Below are 18,572 nucleotides of genomic sequence, written 5' to 3'. Positions count from 1 at the left end.
TTTCTGCCAGGGGTATCAGGTGGGGGAGGAAACTTCTCATGAAAAGAACCTAAGTTTTGGAGCTATGCAGACTGGGGACCCACACTTAGCTTTTCCATTTCCTTGGCTTTGTGACCTTGTGTAAGTCACTTAGTCTTTCTGATCATCCGTTTTCTTATCTAGAAACTCTTCCAAGAGGTTTGAGGAGTAAATCAGTGAAGTGATGTTTAAAACGTATCTGATAGGCTGCGTTGGTGTGTGAGGTCTCATCTAAGAAGGTGGTTACAGTTTTAAAGCCAATCAGAGTTACCCGTGAGAATTTCCCACAGCGGCTTTTAAGTCCCCAGGGCCTGGATCCAAAAGCTCATACATAGGTCGCCAGTTAACTTATTTTGTTTCTTGTTGTATTTTTGGCTATGGCCCTCTTTCTGCGCAGCAATGGAAACCAGTCTAGTTGGCCTCCATTTAAAGGGCAGTGAGGTGGCCTCCAGAAAACACTCAGTAAATGCTGGTTCAAGTTCCCTTCTGCCCCACTTCTACAAATGCATTTGTTCCAAGAACTCATCATTGACTCTTTATCATTCTGGCTCTCCCACTACGCGCGTTAGCCTGGGAAAGTATTGCTTAGTCCTCAGGAGGCATTTGTTGAATGGATTTGTCTCCACATAGTCCTTACCATCCAGCCTGGCTCGTGGTGCATGGTGATTGTGGGCTCTATTCCTCATTAGCTGTGAGCGCCATAGGGGCTGGGCCTTCAGTGTAGGCCTGTCCCGTCAGGCACCTCTCAGGCCTTCTTGCACCACACCCTCCTTACCCTCTGCCTTGTGGCCACACTGGCTGCCTCTCAGGAGCTCTGATTTGTCAAGGTCCCGCCTGCCTCCATACACAGGATCTTTGCACCATCTGTTCCTTTGGCAGGGACATCTGTTTGATCCTCCCTGTCTCTCTTTACTCCTGATCGTTCTCAGATCTCAGCTCAATGTTACTTCCTCAGGAAACTTTCCGTGGTCTCCCAGGCTAGTTGTGGTGTCTTGGTTTTAACTCTCGTATTTACATGCATTGTTCCTTCATAACACTTATCGTGGCTGAATTTTATATTTATTTCTATGATCGTTTGATTAGGGGCTGCCTGTTCCACAGTCACGAGCTCCAAGAACGTGGAGACAAACCCTTGTCTTTGCCGTTCCTTGTGTTGCCAGTGCTTGACACATCCCTGGTGTGCACGAGCTGCTCGGTGTGCTTGTGTGCTCTGTGTCCTGCACGTGACTGCAGCGTTGTTGAAACATGGAATAGTGTGTCGAAGATCTGAGAGCATGTCTGACTTATCAGTCCTTTATTGGATTACTGATTACACTCTTGTTAAAGCATAATATCATATCTTTATAACTGGATCTAGATCCAAAACAAGCTTGAAATACCCGGGATGGACTTTTATGGAGCAGATAATTCTGGGTAATTAAAATGAGATACTAAGCTAATCATGTGAAGTAATGGAAAAACGTGCCAGAGAGGGGATGCAGAGTGGATTTTTAGTCATCAGAAGAGTAGCTGGATTTTAATGTATGTTAATAAAAAGGCACTTGGTAAGAGTTCAAGGTCCAGGAGCCAGTCAGTCCTGGGTTAGACTATTAGCTCAACTTGCAGGCCGTGTAATCTTAGGCAAGTTCATAAACCTCTCTGAGTCTCAGTTTCCTCGTTTGTAAACAGGATGTAATAGTATCTACCACATTTGGTGCCTCTCAGTCTGAGATGAGGTCATGTATGTAAAAAGATTAATTTCCTGGCAGGTAATAATCGCTTAATAAATGTTAGGTGCTATTATTATTATTTTGAGCTTTTCTGTTTACTGACTGTATTAGATACAACACTCACAAATTTCCCCTTTCTTGCCTTCTGAAAAGAAAAATACCTACCTTTAGGATGGAGAACCAACAATTTGGCTTTGTAATGTTGGACTAGGAAAATATTTAGGAGCTTGGTTGGATAGATGCCTTCATTTTTCTTGATGCAACAGGTTTTTTGGCCATTAACTTAATTGCAAATAATAGCTATGTGGCACGGGAGTGTGTAAAAGACAAATGAGAAAGAGCTGACGTTCTTATGCCAGGTAATAACCTATAGAAGGAAAAACAAGCACAGACAAATTAAATTTGCAAGCATTGCATCGATATTCTACTTAGCACTTTGGCTTTTAAAAATATAAAGTAACTGTAATAAGATTAGAGGTAACATTCCTGAGATCACATCATATAGAGATAGGTAAATGGATAATTTTCCAGTTAATTTAACCTTATAAACCAATGACATGGTGGTTAAAATGGAAACGTCCTTTGTTTCTCATCAAACTCATTTGTTTATATGAGCTTCTAAGTGCCGGCTTTTAAACCTTGTGTTTTTCAGTGCAGACCAGGCCCTTGACAAAAGTTAGGCTATGACTGAATATTGTGTTCTCTTAGGTGATGATTGGTATTGTCAGAATAACTTTTACTAATCGTACCTGGGCTTCGGTGAGGCATCTGAGTTGTTTTTTAGGTGGTTGCAGTTGGATGACTCTCGGTGAAAATATTTGGCAGATCTGTTTCAGTGACGCCCCAATCAGCCGGCCTTGTCTGTACTTGTAGGGTTTTAATGCAAGCTACAAAAGGCAAACCTCAGCTAGCAAACCTGTGGCTTTAGGCATGATTGTTCTGAATAGTTATCAGCATATTATTTGCTGCGTGTTGAATATGCATGTTGGAGCATATTTAAGGAGCCATTAAAGCTGAAACATTGAGCTGCCACTTTTCACCATTAGAAGTAGAGCCTTTTGCAGGCCTTCTCCCTTTTAGTCTACTTTTAATGGTCAAAGAAAGAACATCATTTCGGGGAAAAAATGCACAGTAGTAGTTATAGTTACCGTAGCAGTGATTCTGTCTTTAGTAACACTACCAGCACTCGAACGAGTCTTGATTCAAATGAAAATTTTCTGTCGGTTAATTGTGGTCCGACCCTGATCAACTCCTGCATTAGCTTCGGCAATGAATCATTTGATGGACACAGGTATTGAGTCTTTGGTGTGGGCTTCTTGGTGGGCAGCATTTTTCAGGGACGGGGAACTCTGTGACTTCAAAGGGAGAAACTTTATTTTATTTTGTGCCTTCTTTTTAGATTGGAAATGTTGCAGCAGATTGCTAACCGAGTTCAGAGGGACAGTGTTGTCTGTGAAGACAAATTAATACTTGCCCGAAATGCTCTCCAGGCTGTAAGTTGATTTTAGGAGCCATTGGGATTGTGGTAGAGGGGTCTGTGCGTTTGAATGCACTAAAACGTTTGTGTAACATTTGGTCGATTCTTGGTATTATTGTCTACCAAAACTTAAAGTGTGTTGATTATCATCATTGTTTGCTCTCTTGAGGGATGATAAGCAAGGGAAAACATATTTTTGAACCAAAGGGAAAACAGAGAAAACCCAAGAAGCCTTCTGTTCCAGTATTCCGAGTTTTATATTTGAGGCTAGTTTTGAAACTTATTTCATAGAATTAATATTGATTTCTTTTAAAATACAGGATTCTAAAAGATTAGAATCAGGGGTGCAGTTTCAGAATGAAGCAGAAATTGCCGGGTATATACTTGAATGTGAGAACCTTTTACGCCAGCATGTAATTGACGTACAGATTCTTATTGATGGAAAATACTACCAGGCAGATCAATTGGTACAGAGGTAAGAGTGCTTATCCATCCCGTCCTTTCGTATAACCGTTTCATGGGCACTCACGATAGGAATGTAGAATGTGACGGTTTTATGAAATATATTTCTTATGTTCTTTTCAGTTGCAAATGTGTATCAAATTTATTCTGGTATATTTTGGTGTGTTAAGTCGGTATTTGTTCTTCAAAGACAAGTAATAGAAAAAAAATTTTATTCTACATATAATATTTAATATTATAGTAATTAACATATTTAGAATTAAAATATTTGTGTGACATTTAAAAAAGGAAAATATAAGAAGAGTATCTTTTTAACTCAATTTTTCAATTTTCTGTTTATCCTATCATGAAAATGTTCATAATAAAATGTTGGAAAAAATATATGTGTATAAAAATCTGTATCTCTGAGAAGTGGTTTGGGGATAGGGATGTAACCTTCAGATTGTATACTAGTATATAAAGCAAAAATTATAAATGATGCTTTGACCCAGTAATTCCACTTTTAGGAATCTATAGTAATTCTAAATATAGAAAATATATAAATAAATATAGAAAAAAAGCTTTTTGTTTATATCAGAAATATTTTATAGTGACAAAAATTTGGAAATACCCTACCTGTCAAATAATAGGAGAATTATCACATTATAGAATAGTAATTATATCCATTATAAATGATAGTTATAAAGACTGTGATAATAGGAAAGTTCTTATAGCACAACGTTCACTGAAAACAATTCTGCTGCAAAATTTCATCAATATATGACTTCTTAAAAAGTAAACTTTATTTTTTTGAGCAGGTTTACAGAAAAATTGAGTGGAAAGTAGAGTTCCCCTACGGCCCCTTACATCAGGTTCCTCCATTATGAACATCTTGCATTAGTGTGATACGTTTGTTACAGTTGATAAGCCAATATTGATGATACATTATTGTTAACTAAAGCCCATAGTTTACATTAGGGGTCACTCTGTGAAAAATGCCCTTTATATTATGGTTTATCCCTATTGATTTTCTTTTCAGGGTTGCAAAACTGCGCGATGAAATTATGGCCTTAAGGAATGAGTGTTCCTCAGTGTACAGCAAAGGACGCCTGTTGACAACGGAACAGACAAAGCTCATGATATCGGGAATTACTCAAAGTTTAAACTCAGGATTTGCACAGACTTTACACCCCAATCTGAACTCAGGGCTGACCCAGAGTTTAACGCCTTCCATGACCCCTTCCAGTGTGACATCGGGCCTGTCGTCAGGTCTGACTTCCCGCCTGACGCCGTCCGTCACTCCTGCTTATACACCTGGTTTCCCATCAGGATTAGTTCCAAGTTTCAGTTCAGGAGTAGAGACAAATTCATTGCAAACTCTGAAGTTGATGCAGATCCGAAAGCCCCTTCTAAAGTCTTCTTTGCTGGATCAGAATTTAACAGAAGAGGAAATCAACATGAAATTTGTTCAGGATCTTTTGAATTGGGTTGATGAGATGCAGGTAAAAAAATGTTTACTTTATCTGAAAGTTTCAGTCTTTATTGCTGTCAATTTCTTTTTTAAACCTGGTGTCTTTCTGATTAAAGGTGCAGCTGGACCGCACTGAATGGGGATCAGATTTGCCAAGTGTTGAAAGCCATTTAGAAAATCATAAGAATGTTCACCGAGCTATTGAAGAATTTGAATCTAGCCTTAAAGAAGCTAAAATCAGTGAGGTATGTGAATTTAGAATCTGTGTATATTTTATTTTAGCTTACGGTTGTTTTGCTCTTTATATAAAGATCTTGTAACAAAATAATAGATACATTGAATATGAGTCAGAATTCCTTAAGATTCCTAACTCTGATGTCTTTTTATCCCGTCTTATAGATCCAAATGACGGCACCTCTTAAACTAACTTATGCAGACAAGTTGCACAGATTGGAGAGTCAGTATGCAAAACTCTTGGTAAGTTTTTTTTTTTTAACTTTCTGTTTCCTTTATCTTTATTTGGTAAAGACATGATTCTTATAATGACTTTCCTTATAAAGAATACCTCTAGGAATCAGGAGCGGCACCTTGATACACTCCATAATTTTGTAACTCGTGCAACTAATGAACTTATTTGGCTGAATGAAAAAGAAGAGGAGGAAGTTGCTTATGACTGGAGCGAAAGAAATACCAACATAGCTCGGAAAAAAGAGTACCATGCTGTAAGGACGACCTTTGTAATTGACACCAAAGTGGTGTTTCAAGTTTAAATCTTTTTCTAACTCACGTCTTAATTCTTTCTTAAATTAGGAATTAATGAGAGAACTGGATCAAAAGGAAGAAAATATTAAATCAGTTCAGGAGATAGCAGAGCAGCTACTTCTGGAAAATCACCCAGCCCGATTAACTATCGAGGTAAATCAGAAAGTGACACAGTCATGGCTGAATATTGACACTTGATTATTACTCTTCGGATTCCTTTATTGCTGATAAATCAAAAAATATAAACTATCAAACTTTTATTGCAAGTTGTCTCAAAAGTAATGTTTCTGACAAATCATACTGATTCTTGCCTTCAGTTCTCTTGCTTTCTCTATGTGTGTTACCCGCCCATCACTTAGAATAGAGGTACCTCTGTCAGTCCCTGTGGCTGAAGAGATGCGTTACAGTAAATATGAAGGACCTTGACTTTACAAGTCCTGATGTTTTATTTATTCCTGATTGTGTGACATTGCATAAGCGATGTGACCTTGCTAAGCCTCATTCACTACCTAAAATGGAGGAGATTGCTTCTGAGCCATAGAGTTGTGGTGAGAATGAGAGGAATAGTGTATTCTTACTTAGTTTGTTTTCAAGAAGTATTTGTTATTATTATTTGATTTAATAATTTTATTCATGATCTGGTTTTGTGAGGTGGATTGGAACAACATCCTGGCGAGGCCTCATGGTGTAGTACACACATTTCTAATCCAGAAATGGAGAATTGACATGGGATTTATCAGTGGTATGGGTGGTGGTGGTGTGTTTAGTTTTTAGGCCTAATATATACTAGTTAGAGTTAGTGACTTTCTAATTTTGAAGGGAGGTCATATAAGAGGGCGAGGAGCTCAAACATGGACAAATTCGGTATATTGCCAGAGGAGAAAAATGAAGCTGTGCTTAAAATGTGACATGCTTCAAACAACACAGTTGAGGAAGGGTGTCTGCTAGTCTTTTTTCACTGAAATCGTCATGACACGAAAGATCAGTAAAATTTACACCTCATTAGGAAGTTTTTGGAATGTTAGATTTGACCTTCCATATAAAAATATGGTTTGGCATCCACACGAAATGCCACGTAGGAATGTTAGAGACATAGGAGAGTAGTGAGAGCTCCAGGGAAGGAAATTAGAATAATGATGGGTCTGGATGTACTTTTGTATGATGGTAAACTAAAAATAGAGTATTCCTTAGGGTGGAGATGAAAACTGTTAGGAAATATAAGTTAAGAATTTTGATGGGACTGGAAAATGTGAGTGTGAACCTGACCACTTTTATATAGAAATGTTAATCTAATTAACTAAAAGTTTCTTGAGGGATAAATTAAGGCTTAGTCATCTTTATGATTCCGTTGGCCTCTCCGGTGTCTTGGGGGTACATGGATAATGTTTAGTTAATTATCAACACTATTTCATATGTTATATGAAAAAGGAAACTAATAATCTAACAATGCACAATGATAGGTCTTTTATAGCCAGTTTACTCAAAGCAGCTTAATTTGAGGGAGCACATACTATGACCATGATATGTTGCCAGATTTCCAGTGCTGTCTTGTACATTCCATTCAGAAAGCCTGCCAGAGCATAGCTCAGCAGGAATGAGATTTTCCAAAAGGAGGAAGATGACAGGCTGACTTAAGATGGTCACTAAAGCATCTAGACTGCCCTCTTCTGGGAGTCAGTTACTTGCATCTTAAATGTAAAAGGGTGTTGTTTTTGTTTCCATAATGTAGCTGTCCTTTATGCAATATTTTTGCCCTCATGAAAGATACAATTTGTATTAAATAAACATTTAAGTAAATAAATATTTTTAATAAAAATTCCTAGTATTATAATTATTAGTATTCTGGAAATTACACTGATATGGGATTGTACTCTCCCCAATCCTTTCCCTGGCAAAAACAAACACATAAGTTACCCCACACCAGGAGCTTCTAGCCTAGTTTTAGAAGCAAAAACAAAGAGAAAACTACAGAGCCACGTATTTCTGTGTCAGAAGGTGTATTTTATGACTCAGTAATATAAAAAATCAGAGAAAAGAGAGATGAAGGGGAAGTGTCATGAAGGAAGGCATATTTGAGGATTCCACAAAGTTGGTGTAAGGGTTGGTGGGAAGGAGTAAAGGGTTGGTTTTCTAAACAGCAGGAATAGCCTGCATCCCTTTCAAATGTTAAATATTTTTTTCATGTAAAAATAGCCAGAGTTAGCTTTTTCCATATATTTTAAGAAGAAATTTCAAGAAGTTTAAAATTTGAAAGAGATTGACTGGACTGGTTTAGAAATTTATATTTAAACTTTTAGGACTGGCTTTGTGCAAATGGGAACTCATATTAGTGAGACATTTCACTACCCTGATTTTCCAGTCTTAGTCTGTGAAAACGATCTCATCATCTGTTCAGATAGTAGAGTCTTTCATCTTTTAAAAGCATTGTTGTGTCTGCGCGTTGTTACTCCCCAGCCAGTCACTGGTGGCTGTGTTTTATGTTTAAGGCCTACCGAGCAGCCATGCAGACGCAGTGGAGCTGGATCTTACAGCTCTGCCAGTGTGTGGAGCAGCACATAAAGGAGAACACCGCCTATTTTGAGGTATGTGAGTGGAATCATGACGTCAGGAGATGGTACTGTGATTGTGGCTGTCTTTCAGAAAATGTCTTCATATAGATACATGTATGTAACATGTAGGGGAAATAAACAGAAATATTTTCTTTGTAGGATATATGGGGTGTATGTCCTATAGGATAGCATTCTATTAAGCTTTCTATGAAGGAGGAAATCCTTTAAAAACCTCCTAAAATGGCAGAAAAATCTTTATTTTGTAGATGTATCTCTTATTAAGGAAATATGTCATTACAGAGACTCATTACAGAGAGCTCTTTTTTCTTTTCTTCAGAAGTTTTAAAATATTCTTGGAATTTCACCCCTTCTTAAAAATTGTTTGGACCCTAAAGTAAAGTAGACCTTCAGTGAAAATAATATAGGGCCAAACACAGCATAGACATAAACTTTGGACACTTAGCATTCATTCACAATTGTCCAAGTTTAAGAGTTGTTTGGTTCCAGGGAGGATGTGGCTATTAAGTTGTCCTGTGATTTTATTCTGTTCTCACTTATGAGGAGTACACACAACTTGACAACTCTGTGCTTTACTGGGCATTTAATATACTTTAACTGCCAGTTTTCATTTTTCCATAGTTTTTCAATGATGCCAAAGAAGCTACTGATTACTTAAGGAATCTAAAGGATGCCATTCAGCGGAAGTATAGCTGTGATAGATCCAGCAGCATTCACAAGCTGGAAGACCTTGTTCAGGAGTCAATGGTACTCAGATGAAAACCTATGTGTTCCGTCCATAATGTATAATAGAGATTAGATTAGTGTGTATTATATTTTTATACATGCAGAACTTAGTCTTTTATTGGTACTCTTGATATTTCCACCTCACTCACTCAAGCATTTAAACATTCACTTTTAGTATTTTTTGGTAGCAAATACAACAAAAGTGTTTTTTATGTGATTGATGATTAGATATTTTAAAATGCTTTAACAATGTTCTGTGTGTATGTATGTGTGTGTGTGTTTAGTCATTCGTTTCACAAATACTTTTTAAGCACTTTCTATATCCCAGGCACTGTTTTAGGTGCTGGAGACAGAATAGTGGACAGAACAGACAAGAATCCCCACCCTCCTGTTGCTTACGTGCTGTGGGGGGAGTAGACGATAAACACGATAGATAGTAAAATATACATAGTACGTTAGATAGTGGTGAATGCTAAAGAGGAAAAAAACAACCAAACAAACAAAACAAGGGAAGAGAGATGCAAGATGAGGTGGGGAGGGATTGGAAGTTTAGACCAGGTGGTCAGGAAGACTTTTCTGATGAAGGTTCATTTTGTGTAAAGCCCTGAAAGAACAGAGAGTACGAGTCTTTTACGTTTTAAAATCCATCTTATTCATTCCTTAGGAAGAGAAAGAAGAACTTTTGCAGTATAAAAGCACAGTGGCAAGCCTGATGGGGAGAGCAAAAACAATAATTCAGCTGAAACCAAGGAATTCTGACTGTCCGCTCAAAACTTCCATTCCGATCAAAGCTATCTGTGACTACAGACAAATTGAGGTACTTGTAACTCCCAGAAATAAACCAGTTTCTGCCATTATTCATATATTTTAAAAATGAGGTTTACATTGCTTACTGGTGGTAAAATTTTCTAACTCGGAAAAACAAAAAAAATCCCAAGATTGGGTCTGGAAAAAGGTTAGTCAACGGTGACTTCATTTGCTTTTTGTGTTCTTTGTTTAAAACAGATAACCATTTACAAAGATGATGAATGTGTTTTGGCCAACAACTCTCATCGTGCTAAATGGAAGGTCATCAGCCCTACTGGGAATGAGGCAATGGTCCCATCTGTGTGTTTCACAGTTCCTCCACCCAACAAAGAAGCCATCGACTTTGCAAACAGGTTTGTGTGCAGTAGCTAAATACGTAGAGCTGGTTTTGGAGGCTCTCTGAAGGTTAAAGAAACAGTTAATTCTTTGTCAAGGCCCACAGGATCAGAAGGATCTAGAACTAGTAAACATGAGATAGTTCACAAACAAAAAGAAAAATTGTAGCATGTTTTTAGAGGGAGTGTTTTCTTTCATATATTTCAGAATTGAGCAACAGTATCAGAATGTCCTGACTCTTTGGCATGAGTCTCACATAGACATGAAGAGTGTTGTGTCCTGGCATTATCTCATCAATGAAATTGACAGAATTCGAGCTAGCAATGTAGCTTCAGTAAGTATAAGTCTACATATCAAGCTGATCTGTGGGAAAATGTGAGGCACCTTCTTGTGAGGGGTGGAGTTTGTATTTGCTCTAGAATAGGATGGAGCCCAGCAGATCCATGCTAATATTCATTCACTCAATGAGTAATTCTTATATACCTGCTGTATGTAAGGCACTGTCTAAGAATTGGGGAAATCTGGAAATCACTTGCTTCATTCAGTGCTTATTACATTTTGATGGGGAGACAGGAAATAGTGTTTGGACTTACGGAGATGGATATAGTTTGATTTCGTTTATTGAATTTTATAGTCTTGTTTTTCCTTATCTTTTAAAGCCTAAAATTGTTAATGAAGAAGAAAATTAATTTCAAATCATTCTTCTATTTATGACTATTAGTATGAACTGGCATAAACCTTGAGAGCCTAACTAGAGATCGGTCCCATTTAAATTTAGCTCTCAGTACTGCAATCACTTAATTACATGGATCGTTTGTCTTCTTTAGATAAAGACAATGTTACCTGGTGAACATCAGCAAGTTCTGAGTAATCTACAATCTCGTTTTGAAGATTTTCTGGAAGATAGCCAGGAATCGCAAATATTTTCAGGCTCAGATATAACACAACTGGAAAAGGAGGTTAATGTGTGTAAGCAGTATTATCAAGAACTTCTTAAATCTGCAGAAAGAGGTAAAGCATGGAAATCCTTGTCTTTTTCCCCATAGGTGTTTAGTCCGGGAATTTTCTGTCCTCAGTGGGAATCTCAGTCTTAGGTGTGTTATGTCACTCAGCCTGTGATAGGTAGACATGATTGCAGGAGCAATAAAAGCCTGTTTGAAGTAGGAAGATGCAAGGAGGGATTCATTTATTTCTAAATGATGAATTAATAAAAAGATAGCGACAATAATATGACAAACAGTGAATTCTTAATGCATCTACTTTTCAGAGTTTTTACTATTTTGTCATTTAATGTTCAGAATGATGATCTTTTAGTTTTTGGAAAGATTCAATTATTTTCCCATGTACCAAACTTGGATTCTTTTTAAAGAGTTTATTTTTTAGAACAGCTTTAGATTCACAGCAAAATTGAGAGGAAAGTACAAGAGATTTCCCATAACCAAGCTTGGATTTTTATATAGAGGTTAAAGGAAAAGATTTTGTCTAGTTAACTTTGGTTAAATATAAATTTTATTCTGAACTCTTTTGATATTACTTAGAGACAAAAACTTTCTGTTTCTAAAAAGTGTTCTATTTTTAAAAACTGTTAAACATGAACACATTCTTTACCTACTTTTCATTTTTAAGGATTTTAATTTTTAAAATTAATTTGCAGATAATATAATTAACATTTTTGTGAACATAAAACAGTGCAATATATTACTTTCCTTGGACATCATAAATCAGAAATTGATACTTGGAATGGCATTAGGGAATTTTTATTAACTCTTCATAAATTGTAGTGTTCACTCTTTTAAGGTTTATATCCTTGGGGTGGGATTGTGATGGTAACTGGTAACATGAGTTTGACTAGCTATACCCAGTAGTAGTAAAACTGCCACATTAAAACATGAACAAGAGCATCCAAAAGATAGAAAACAAGATATTTTCAGGCCAGCCCCGTGGCTTAGTGGTTAAGTGTGCGCGCTCCGCTGCTGGCGGCCCGGGTTTGGATCCTGGGTGCGCACCCACGCACCACTTCTCTGGCCATGCTGAGGCTGTGTCCCACATACAGCAACTAGAAGGATGTGCAACTATGACATACAACTATCTACTGGGGCTTTGGGGGAAAAATAAAAAAAAAATAAAAATAAAAAAAAAGAAGAAAACAAGGTATTTTCTAAACATTATATTTCCTGTCACAGAGGAGCAAGAAGAATCGGTGTATAATCTCTACATCTCTGAAGTTCGAAACGTTCGACTTCGGCTAGAGAACTGTGAAGATCGGTTGATTAGACAGATCCGAACTCCACTGGAAAGAGACGATTTGCATGAAAGCGTGTTCAGAATCACAGAGCAGGAGGTGAGATTTATAAATGTGTTGGGACAAAAATTAACTTAAAATAGATTACTCTCTTCATGACTTTCATTGTCAGCTCCTATGACTTCTTACCTGCTCAGCTTTGCCCAGTGGTCACTTTGTGAGATCTGATTATGTATTTAGTGCTCATTGTAAACTAGGATTCTATAATTCATTTCTACCTCTGACTCAGGTAAACCTCTTATCTGTTATGATGGAGGCTGTAAGGGCTTCTCATAGTGAAGTCTTTATGTTTGTTGATGTTAGTGTTGAAAAGCACCAAGGTAGATGTTTGGACCTGAGGGGATGGGCAGTAAGGGAATTACTGATTATAAAACTTGGATGCTATGACTTAGTTTCCTTGTAAAGAATACATAGATTTTAAGTCGATGATCATAATGTAAAATGTGTGTTTTTAAACTGTTTTAAGAAAGATGCTCCATCTGGAGTGATAGCCTAATGCATATGTTTATTCTCTGTTTTATAGAAACTAAAGAAAGAGCTGGAGCGACTTAAAGATGATTTGGGAACAATCACAAATAAATGTGAAGAATTTTTCAGTCAAGCGGCAGCCTCTCCATCAGTTCCTACCTTACGATCTGAGCTCAGTGTGGTCGTTCAGAACATGAACCAAGTCTATTCTATGTCTTCCACTTACATAGATAAGTATGTAACCACTGTCTTAACGTAAATCGGCTTCATACAACTGTCTTATTTTTATATATATGCTGTTCATTTAAAAATATTCATTTTTATGAATATAAATACACACTTTTTTGTCTTAATAACAAATGTCTTAAACATTTCTATGGATTTAGGATGCTTCTTCATGTTGAAAGGGAATGTGCCTCAGAGATTAGGGCATAATGTGTGATCTTCCCACGTTTTGCCTGTGGTTTTGGTAGCCAGCTGTTGTAGCCTGTAGGATTTTCCTCTCAAGCTCGTCTCAACAAGATTTGAAAGAAGACCGTCTTATGTTGGGATCTCTTGCTACATACCACTTGTGGGGCAGGGCATAGGTTGGAGCACATGCTGTCCGTTAAGAAGAGAGTCAGCTGAGTGTTAATCTTGTAGTAAATGCGTCAGTGTTCCAAGATGAAGAACATGCTATATCGTGTGTCATAATGGTGCTTCAGGACTGCGTTATTGGAAAAAAACATTTACCAGTAGAGGCTATTGTTTAATTCTCTTTTTTAGGCTGAAAACTGTCAATTTGGTGTTAAAAAACACTCAAGCCGCAGAAGCCCTTGTAAAACTCTATGAAACTAAACTGTGTGAAGAAGAAACAGTTATAGCCGACAAGAATAATATTGAGAATCTAATAAGTACTTTAAAGGTATGGGTCTCACTGTGGGCTATTTTTCAAGATCCTATTCTAAAAGGATTTCTCTAGTACTTAGATCTTCCAACATCAAGCATTAAATATCTTAATTTGAATACATTTATATTCATTCCATTTCTTATGTCTCTGATACCATAGCTTACTATAAATAAGTATGTTCAGTCATTTTTAGTTTGAGGAGATTTCTTCTCCTTGAAGTTGGACTCTTTCTGACAGGAGCTTTTTATAGTCATTTCATGTTGTCAGCAAGAGGAGTCGAAGCTAAAAATTAAATTATTTGTGATAAATTCTCTTGCTAAAAGAGGTAGTTATTTTCAGAAATCAAGAGGGAAAGTGGAAGGGCCGGCCCCGTGGCTTAGCGGTTAAGTGCGCGTGCTCCGCTACTGGCGGCCCGGGTTCGGATCCCGGGCGCGCACCGACGCACTGCTTCTCAGGCCGTGCTGAGGCCGTGTCCCACATACAGCAGCTAGAAGGATGTGCAGCTATGACATACAACTATCTACTGGGGCTTTGGGGGGAAAAATAAATAAATAAAATTATTTAAAAAAAAAAGAAGGAAAGTGGAGGAGTTAATTTAAGAAAGGAAAAAGACTGGTAGTTGTACTCATCTGTATCTCTTCTTGTTATAAAGCGCTGAGTAAAGCTATTTCAAAACAGGTGTGAGAAGTTATCGCAGTGATTTTTAATGCATGTATGCATTTTTAAACAATGAGCATAGTAGATATTTAAAAATAAACAATGAAAAGGACTTATTGAGATAGCAGACTTGCTTATGGAGTATGTTTTATTGATATGCAAATTCTATTAGGCCGAACTTTACAAAATTGTCAGTGTTTTTAAAAAATCAAAAATACAGTCAAATATTGGCAATTTTGTAAGGTTCAACCTAATATATTATTTTTGTATATCAAAGATATTTTGGCGTTTATCTGATTTTATTTGTCATTTGTAAATAAATTGTAAAATTAGGTAAATAATGTGTTTACCCGGTAAATGTTGATACATTTTTATAATTCTCACCAATTAATGTATTTTAGCGATGGAGATCTGAAGTGGATGAAAAGAGAGCGGTATTCCATGCATTAGAGGATGAGTTGCAGAAAGCTAAAGCCATCAGTGATGAGATGTTTAAAACATATAAAGAACGGGACCTTGATTTTGACTGGCACAAGGAAAAAGCAGATCAATTAGTTGAAAGGTGGCAAAATGTTCATGTTCAGATTGACAACAGGTTGGTATCCTTTTTGTTCTGTTTTAGCACAAATTTAACGTCTATCCTTGATTTCTAGGTAAAATCTAAGCTTACTAGGCTGTTTTTTAAACTTCCATATATAGTTAATTTCACATGGTTAACTATCATGTATAGTGAATTGTGTTAATTGCAAGAGCTCTACCTAATTATATGTCTTTCTTATATAGTGGACTTGAGCAAGATATTTAACTTCAAAATAAGTATTTTTCAACTATGTTATTAAAACTATTGATGTACTCTGGCATTTGTATAGTTGATCTACTTGCCTTTTTTGAAGGGAAAAACAATACAGTTCTCTAATTATTACCAACTTAAACAATATGCAAGTAACCAAGACTTAGTAAGAGCATGGATCATGTGTTTCATGGGGTTGTATGTAGCTATCTCTACTAGACCTAAGAGGTATAAAGAAATTGAAATGACCTGATGTTTATTTTAATTGAAGATACAAGAAAGTTGAAATTATTTGCCTAGTGACTAAAATTAAAAAGTGAAAGGCAATGGGATGGTTTTAGGACTCATCTTAAAAGAAATGGAACAATGGGGGCCGGCCCAGTGGCGCAAGCAGTTAAGTGTGCGTGCTCCGCTGCGGTGGCCCGGGGTTCGCCGGTTCGGATCCTGGATGCTCACCGACGCACCGCTTGTCAAGCCATGCTGTGGCGGCGTCCCATATAAAGTGGAGGAACATGGGCATGGATGTTAGCCCACGGCCAGTCTTCCTCAGCAAAAAGAGGAGGATTGGCAGATGTTAGCTCAGGGCTGATCTTCCTCAAAAAAAAAAAAAAGAAATGGAATAATGTCCTTTCTCATTCATTTTCATGTTTCTTTCAATGCCATTCTTGATAAGTAAAATTATGTTCAAATATATAATATCTAATCTGTGAAATATGTGATATAGATTTAATGCAGTGGTTTTAAGATCATAGAAAAGTATTTAATCGCAGTCTCTGAGTCCATGTTGAACCATTCATTGCACTACCATGTCATTGTTTCAAAAGTAACCTGCCATTTGATGCAAGCTTTGGGTATTCAGGACATGCTATTTGATAATAATTATGGTTAAGTTTCCAGTTTTCCTGCTTTGTAGCTTTAGTCTCTTGAGCTTGTCCCTAGAATAATCAGTACTGCTAATTTGCACAACTTCAGGAGCAAAATACTTACATTCAACCTAAGCCAGTATGGAGTGCACTTGGAGATAAGCCTCAGGGTGCTGTAGCCTTGAATAATTCTTCTTCTTTTTTTTTTTGTGAGGAAGATCGGCCCTGAACTAACATCTGCCAATCCTCCTCTTTTTGCTGAGGAAGACTGGCCCTGGGCTAACATCCATGCCCATCTTCCTCCACTTTATATGGGACGCCGCCACAGCATGACTTGCCAAGCGGTGCGTTGGTGTGCACCCGGGATCTGAACCAGCGAACCCCGGGCCACCACAGTGGAGTGCGCGTACTTAACCGCTTGCGCCACCTGGCCGGCCCCTGTAGCCTTAAATTCTTTAGGTGTACCTCTGTTGTGCTTAGTGCGTTGTAGTACAGTTATTTTATCTCTCCTTTCTTTTCTATACCTTCCACCCTCCTAATGGATACTGTTGGAAACTGACTATTCTGTTGTTCTCTTAGGTTACGGGACTTAGAAGGCATTGGCAAATCACTGAAGTACTACAGAGATGCCTATCACCCTCTAGATGATTGGATCCAGCAAGTTGAAACTACTCAGAAAAAGATTCAGGAAAGTCAGCCTGAAAATAGTAAAACCCTAGCCACACAGCTGAATCAACAGAAGGTATGTAAAAACAGTTCCTTGTACAAAGGTTGTGTCTGCATTTGGTCAGTCATGACCTTTATCTTCCCTTCTCTTGTGGAAAGAAAAAGTCAGCAACTATTGGGAGGAAGGCGGGGAATAAATTATAAATATTAAAATCCTGCACCCAAACCTACATTCATCAGTTCCTTTGATTTCTTGGAAGTCATTATTGAAGGCTTAAGGAATAAGAGAGTAGCATGTTGGGACAGTTTTCAAATTTCTAATGATCATTTAATCATAATGGTATGGAAATCTCTATGGTACTTTGCTGGCCACAATAGTTTTGTGGGATCCTAAATAAAATGATTAATGGTAGAAAATTAAACAGCCACATTTGACAGAGAGTTGAAGGCTTTGAAATTTTTGTTCCGTCTCAAGGGGCCAGTAATTTCTAGCTCTGTTTCGATCAGGAATAGATGGGGGCCAAGGGCTTCAAGTCTACTTTTGGATAATTCCTACAGAGTTTCGTAATTTCTGCTTTGGAAGCCCCACGAGGATGGGTCACACGTGACTTAAGCTGAAAATTTGTAATTAACCCCCTATGGCAAATTACATATTAGGTGCAAAGGGCTAATGAGCTATACTATTAAAGAGTGTGGCTATTTCTTAGTTCCTGAGCATCTTGAGTAGTTGAAGAGCATAGAGTTCCTTGTCCTTTTTCTTCTAAACCGTGTGTGTTTATAGATGCTGGTGTCTGAAATAGAAATGAAACAGAGCAAAATGGATGAATGTCAAAAATATGCCGAACAGTACTCAACTACAGTGAAGGTAAGAAGATTCAGTTACTTGCATATGTAAGTATGTAATTGTACAATATACTTTTAAAGGCTTTGCAAGTCATTTCACTCTGTTAAAAAGTGAAAACAGAGAATCTTCATTTGACCCTTTTTGATACTTATCTAATAATTCTTTGTGAAATGTGAGTCACATGACAGCCCCTGGTTCATTCATTCTCTCTCTTATGTCCCACACATGCTGGGGAGGCTGAATATAACTAGCATATTGTAACTGAATGTTTCCATGAGTTTCTGAAGAGACTTAGGAACTTTCCTGACCACCCTAAGTGTTTCTGATATTTATTACCACCTTGGAAGCAGCTCAAGATTGGATAGATTCCTAAAAATGTAGTTTTGCAATATTTTCTTTAAAGTTATTCAGTGAAACTAGGTTCCGTTCTTCTACGTCAAATCACTGTAGAATGAAGCATTAGTGCTTTGCTTTAATTAATTTAATCTTATTGACTCCTTCCTCCAGGACTATGAATTACAAACAATGACCTACCGGGCCATGGTGGATTCACAACAAAAATCTCCAGTGAAACGCCGAAGAATGCAGAGCTCAGCAGATCTCATCATTCAAGAGGTAATAAAAGTACAAGGTGGGGGGTAAAAAAGAGAAAAATAGTACTTTAAAAGTTTTGTATTTATATATTTGTATTGTAAATATACATAATAGAAAGTTTACCATTTTAACCATTTTCAAGTGTATAATTCAGTGTCATTCAGTACATTCATAATGTTGTGCAA

The 18,572-nt window shown here is 37.3% G+C and overlaps 1 protein-coding gene across 20 annotated transcripts in view; it reads left to right on the top strand.

The window, feature by feature from the left end:
* The window catches only part of DST (dystonin), a 432,349-nt gene that overhangs the window by 264,519 nt on the left and 149,258 nt on the right, over positions 1-18,572 (top strand). For 18 of the 20 annotated variants that reach the window (XM_087438739.1, XM_087438737.1, XM_087438738.1 and 15 more), the window contains 20 exons: positions 3,127-3,220; positions 3,525-3,679; positions 4,685-5,147; positions 5,233-5,361; positions 5,516-5,593; positions 5,677-5,838; positions 5,927-6,031; positions 8,365-8,460; positions 9,067-9,192; positions 9,836-9,988; positions 10,177-10,331; positions 10,522-10,648; positions 11,142-11,325; positions 12,498-12,655; positions 13,140-13,318; positions 13,850-13,988; positions 15,032-15,225; positions 16,863-17,025; positions 17,731-17,814; positions 18,301-18,408. In XM_087438739.1, the coding sequence (XP_087294865.1) occupies positions 3,127-3,220; positions 3,525-3,679; positions 4,685-5,147; positions 5,233-5,361; positions 5,516-5,593; positions 5,677-5,838; positions 5,927-6,031; positions 8,365-8,460; positions 9,067-9,192; positions 9,836-9,988; positions 10,177-10,331; positions 10,522-10,648; positions 11,142-11,325; positions 12,498-12,655; positions 13,140-13,318; positions 13,850-13,988; positions 15,032-15,225; positions 16,863-17,025; positions 17,731-17,814; positions 18,301-18,408 (3,052 nt within the window). Of the gene's footprint in view, positions 1-41; positions 3,019-3,126; positions 3,221-3,524; positions 3,680-4,684; positions 5,148-5,232; positions 5,362-5,515; positions 5,594-5,676; positions 5,839-5,926; positions 6,032-8,364; positions 8,461-9,066; positions 9,193-9,835; positions 9,989-10,176; positions 10,332-10,521; positions 10,649-11,141; positions 11,326-12,497; positions 12,656-13,139; positions 13,319-13,849; positions 13,989-15,031; positions 15,226-16,862; positions 17,026-17,730; positions 17,815-18,300; positions 18,409-18,572 lie in introns of those variants that run through there. The other 2 variants (XM_004424000.2, XM_004423999.2) reach the window with 2 other exon arrangements.

Source organism: Ceratotherium simum, chromosome 13 (genome assembly GCF_057802395.1).
Source record: "Ceratotherium simum simum isolate JZ-2026a chromosome 13, ASM5780239v1, whole genome shotgun sequence".
Classification (NCBI taxonomy): domain Eukaryota; kingdom Metazoa; phylum Chordata; class Mammalia; order Perissodactyla; family Rhinocerotidae; genus Ceratotherium; species Ceratotherium simum.
Note: the sequence above shows the minus strand (reverse complement) of the source record. Positions and strands in the feature narration are given on the sequence as shown.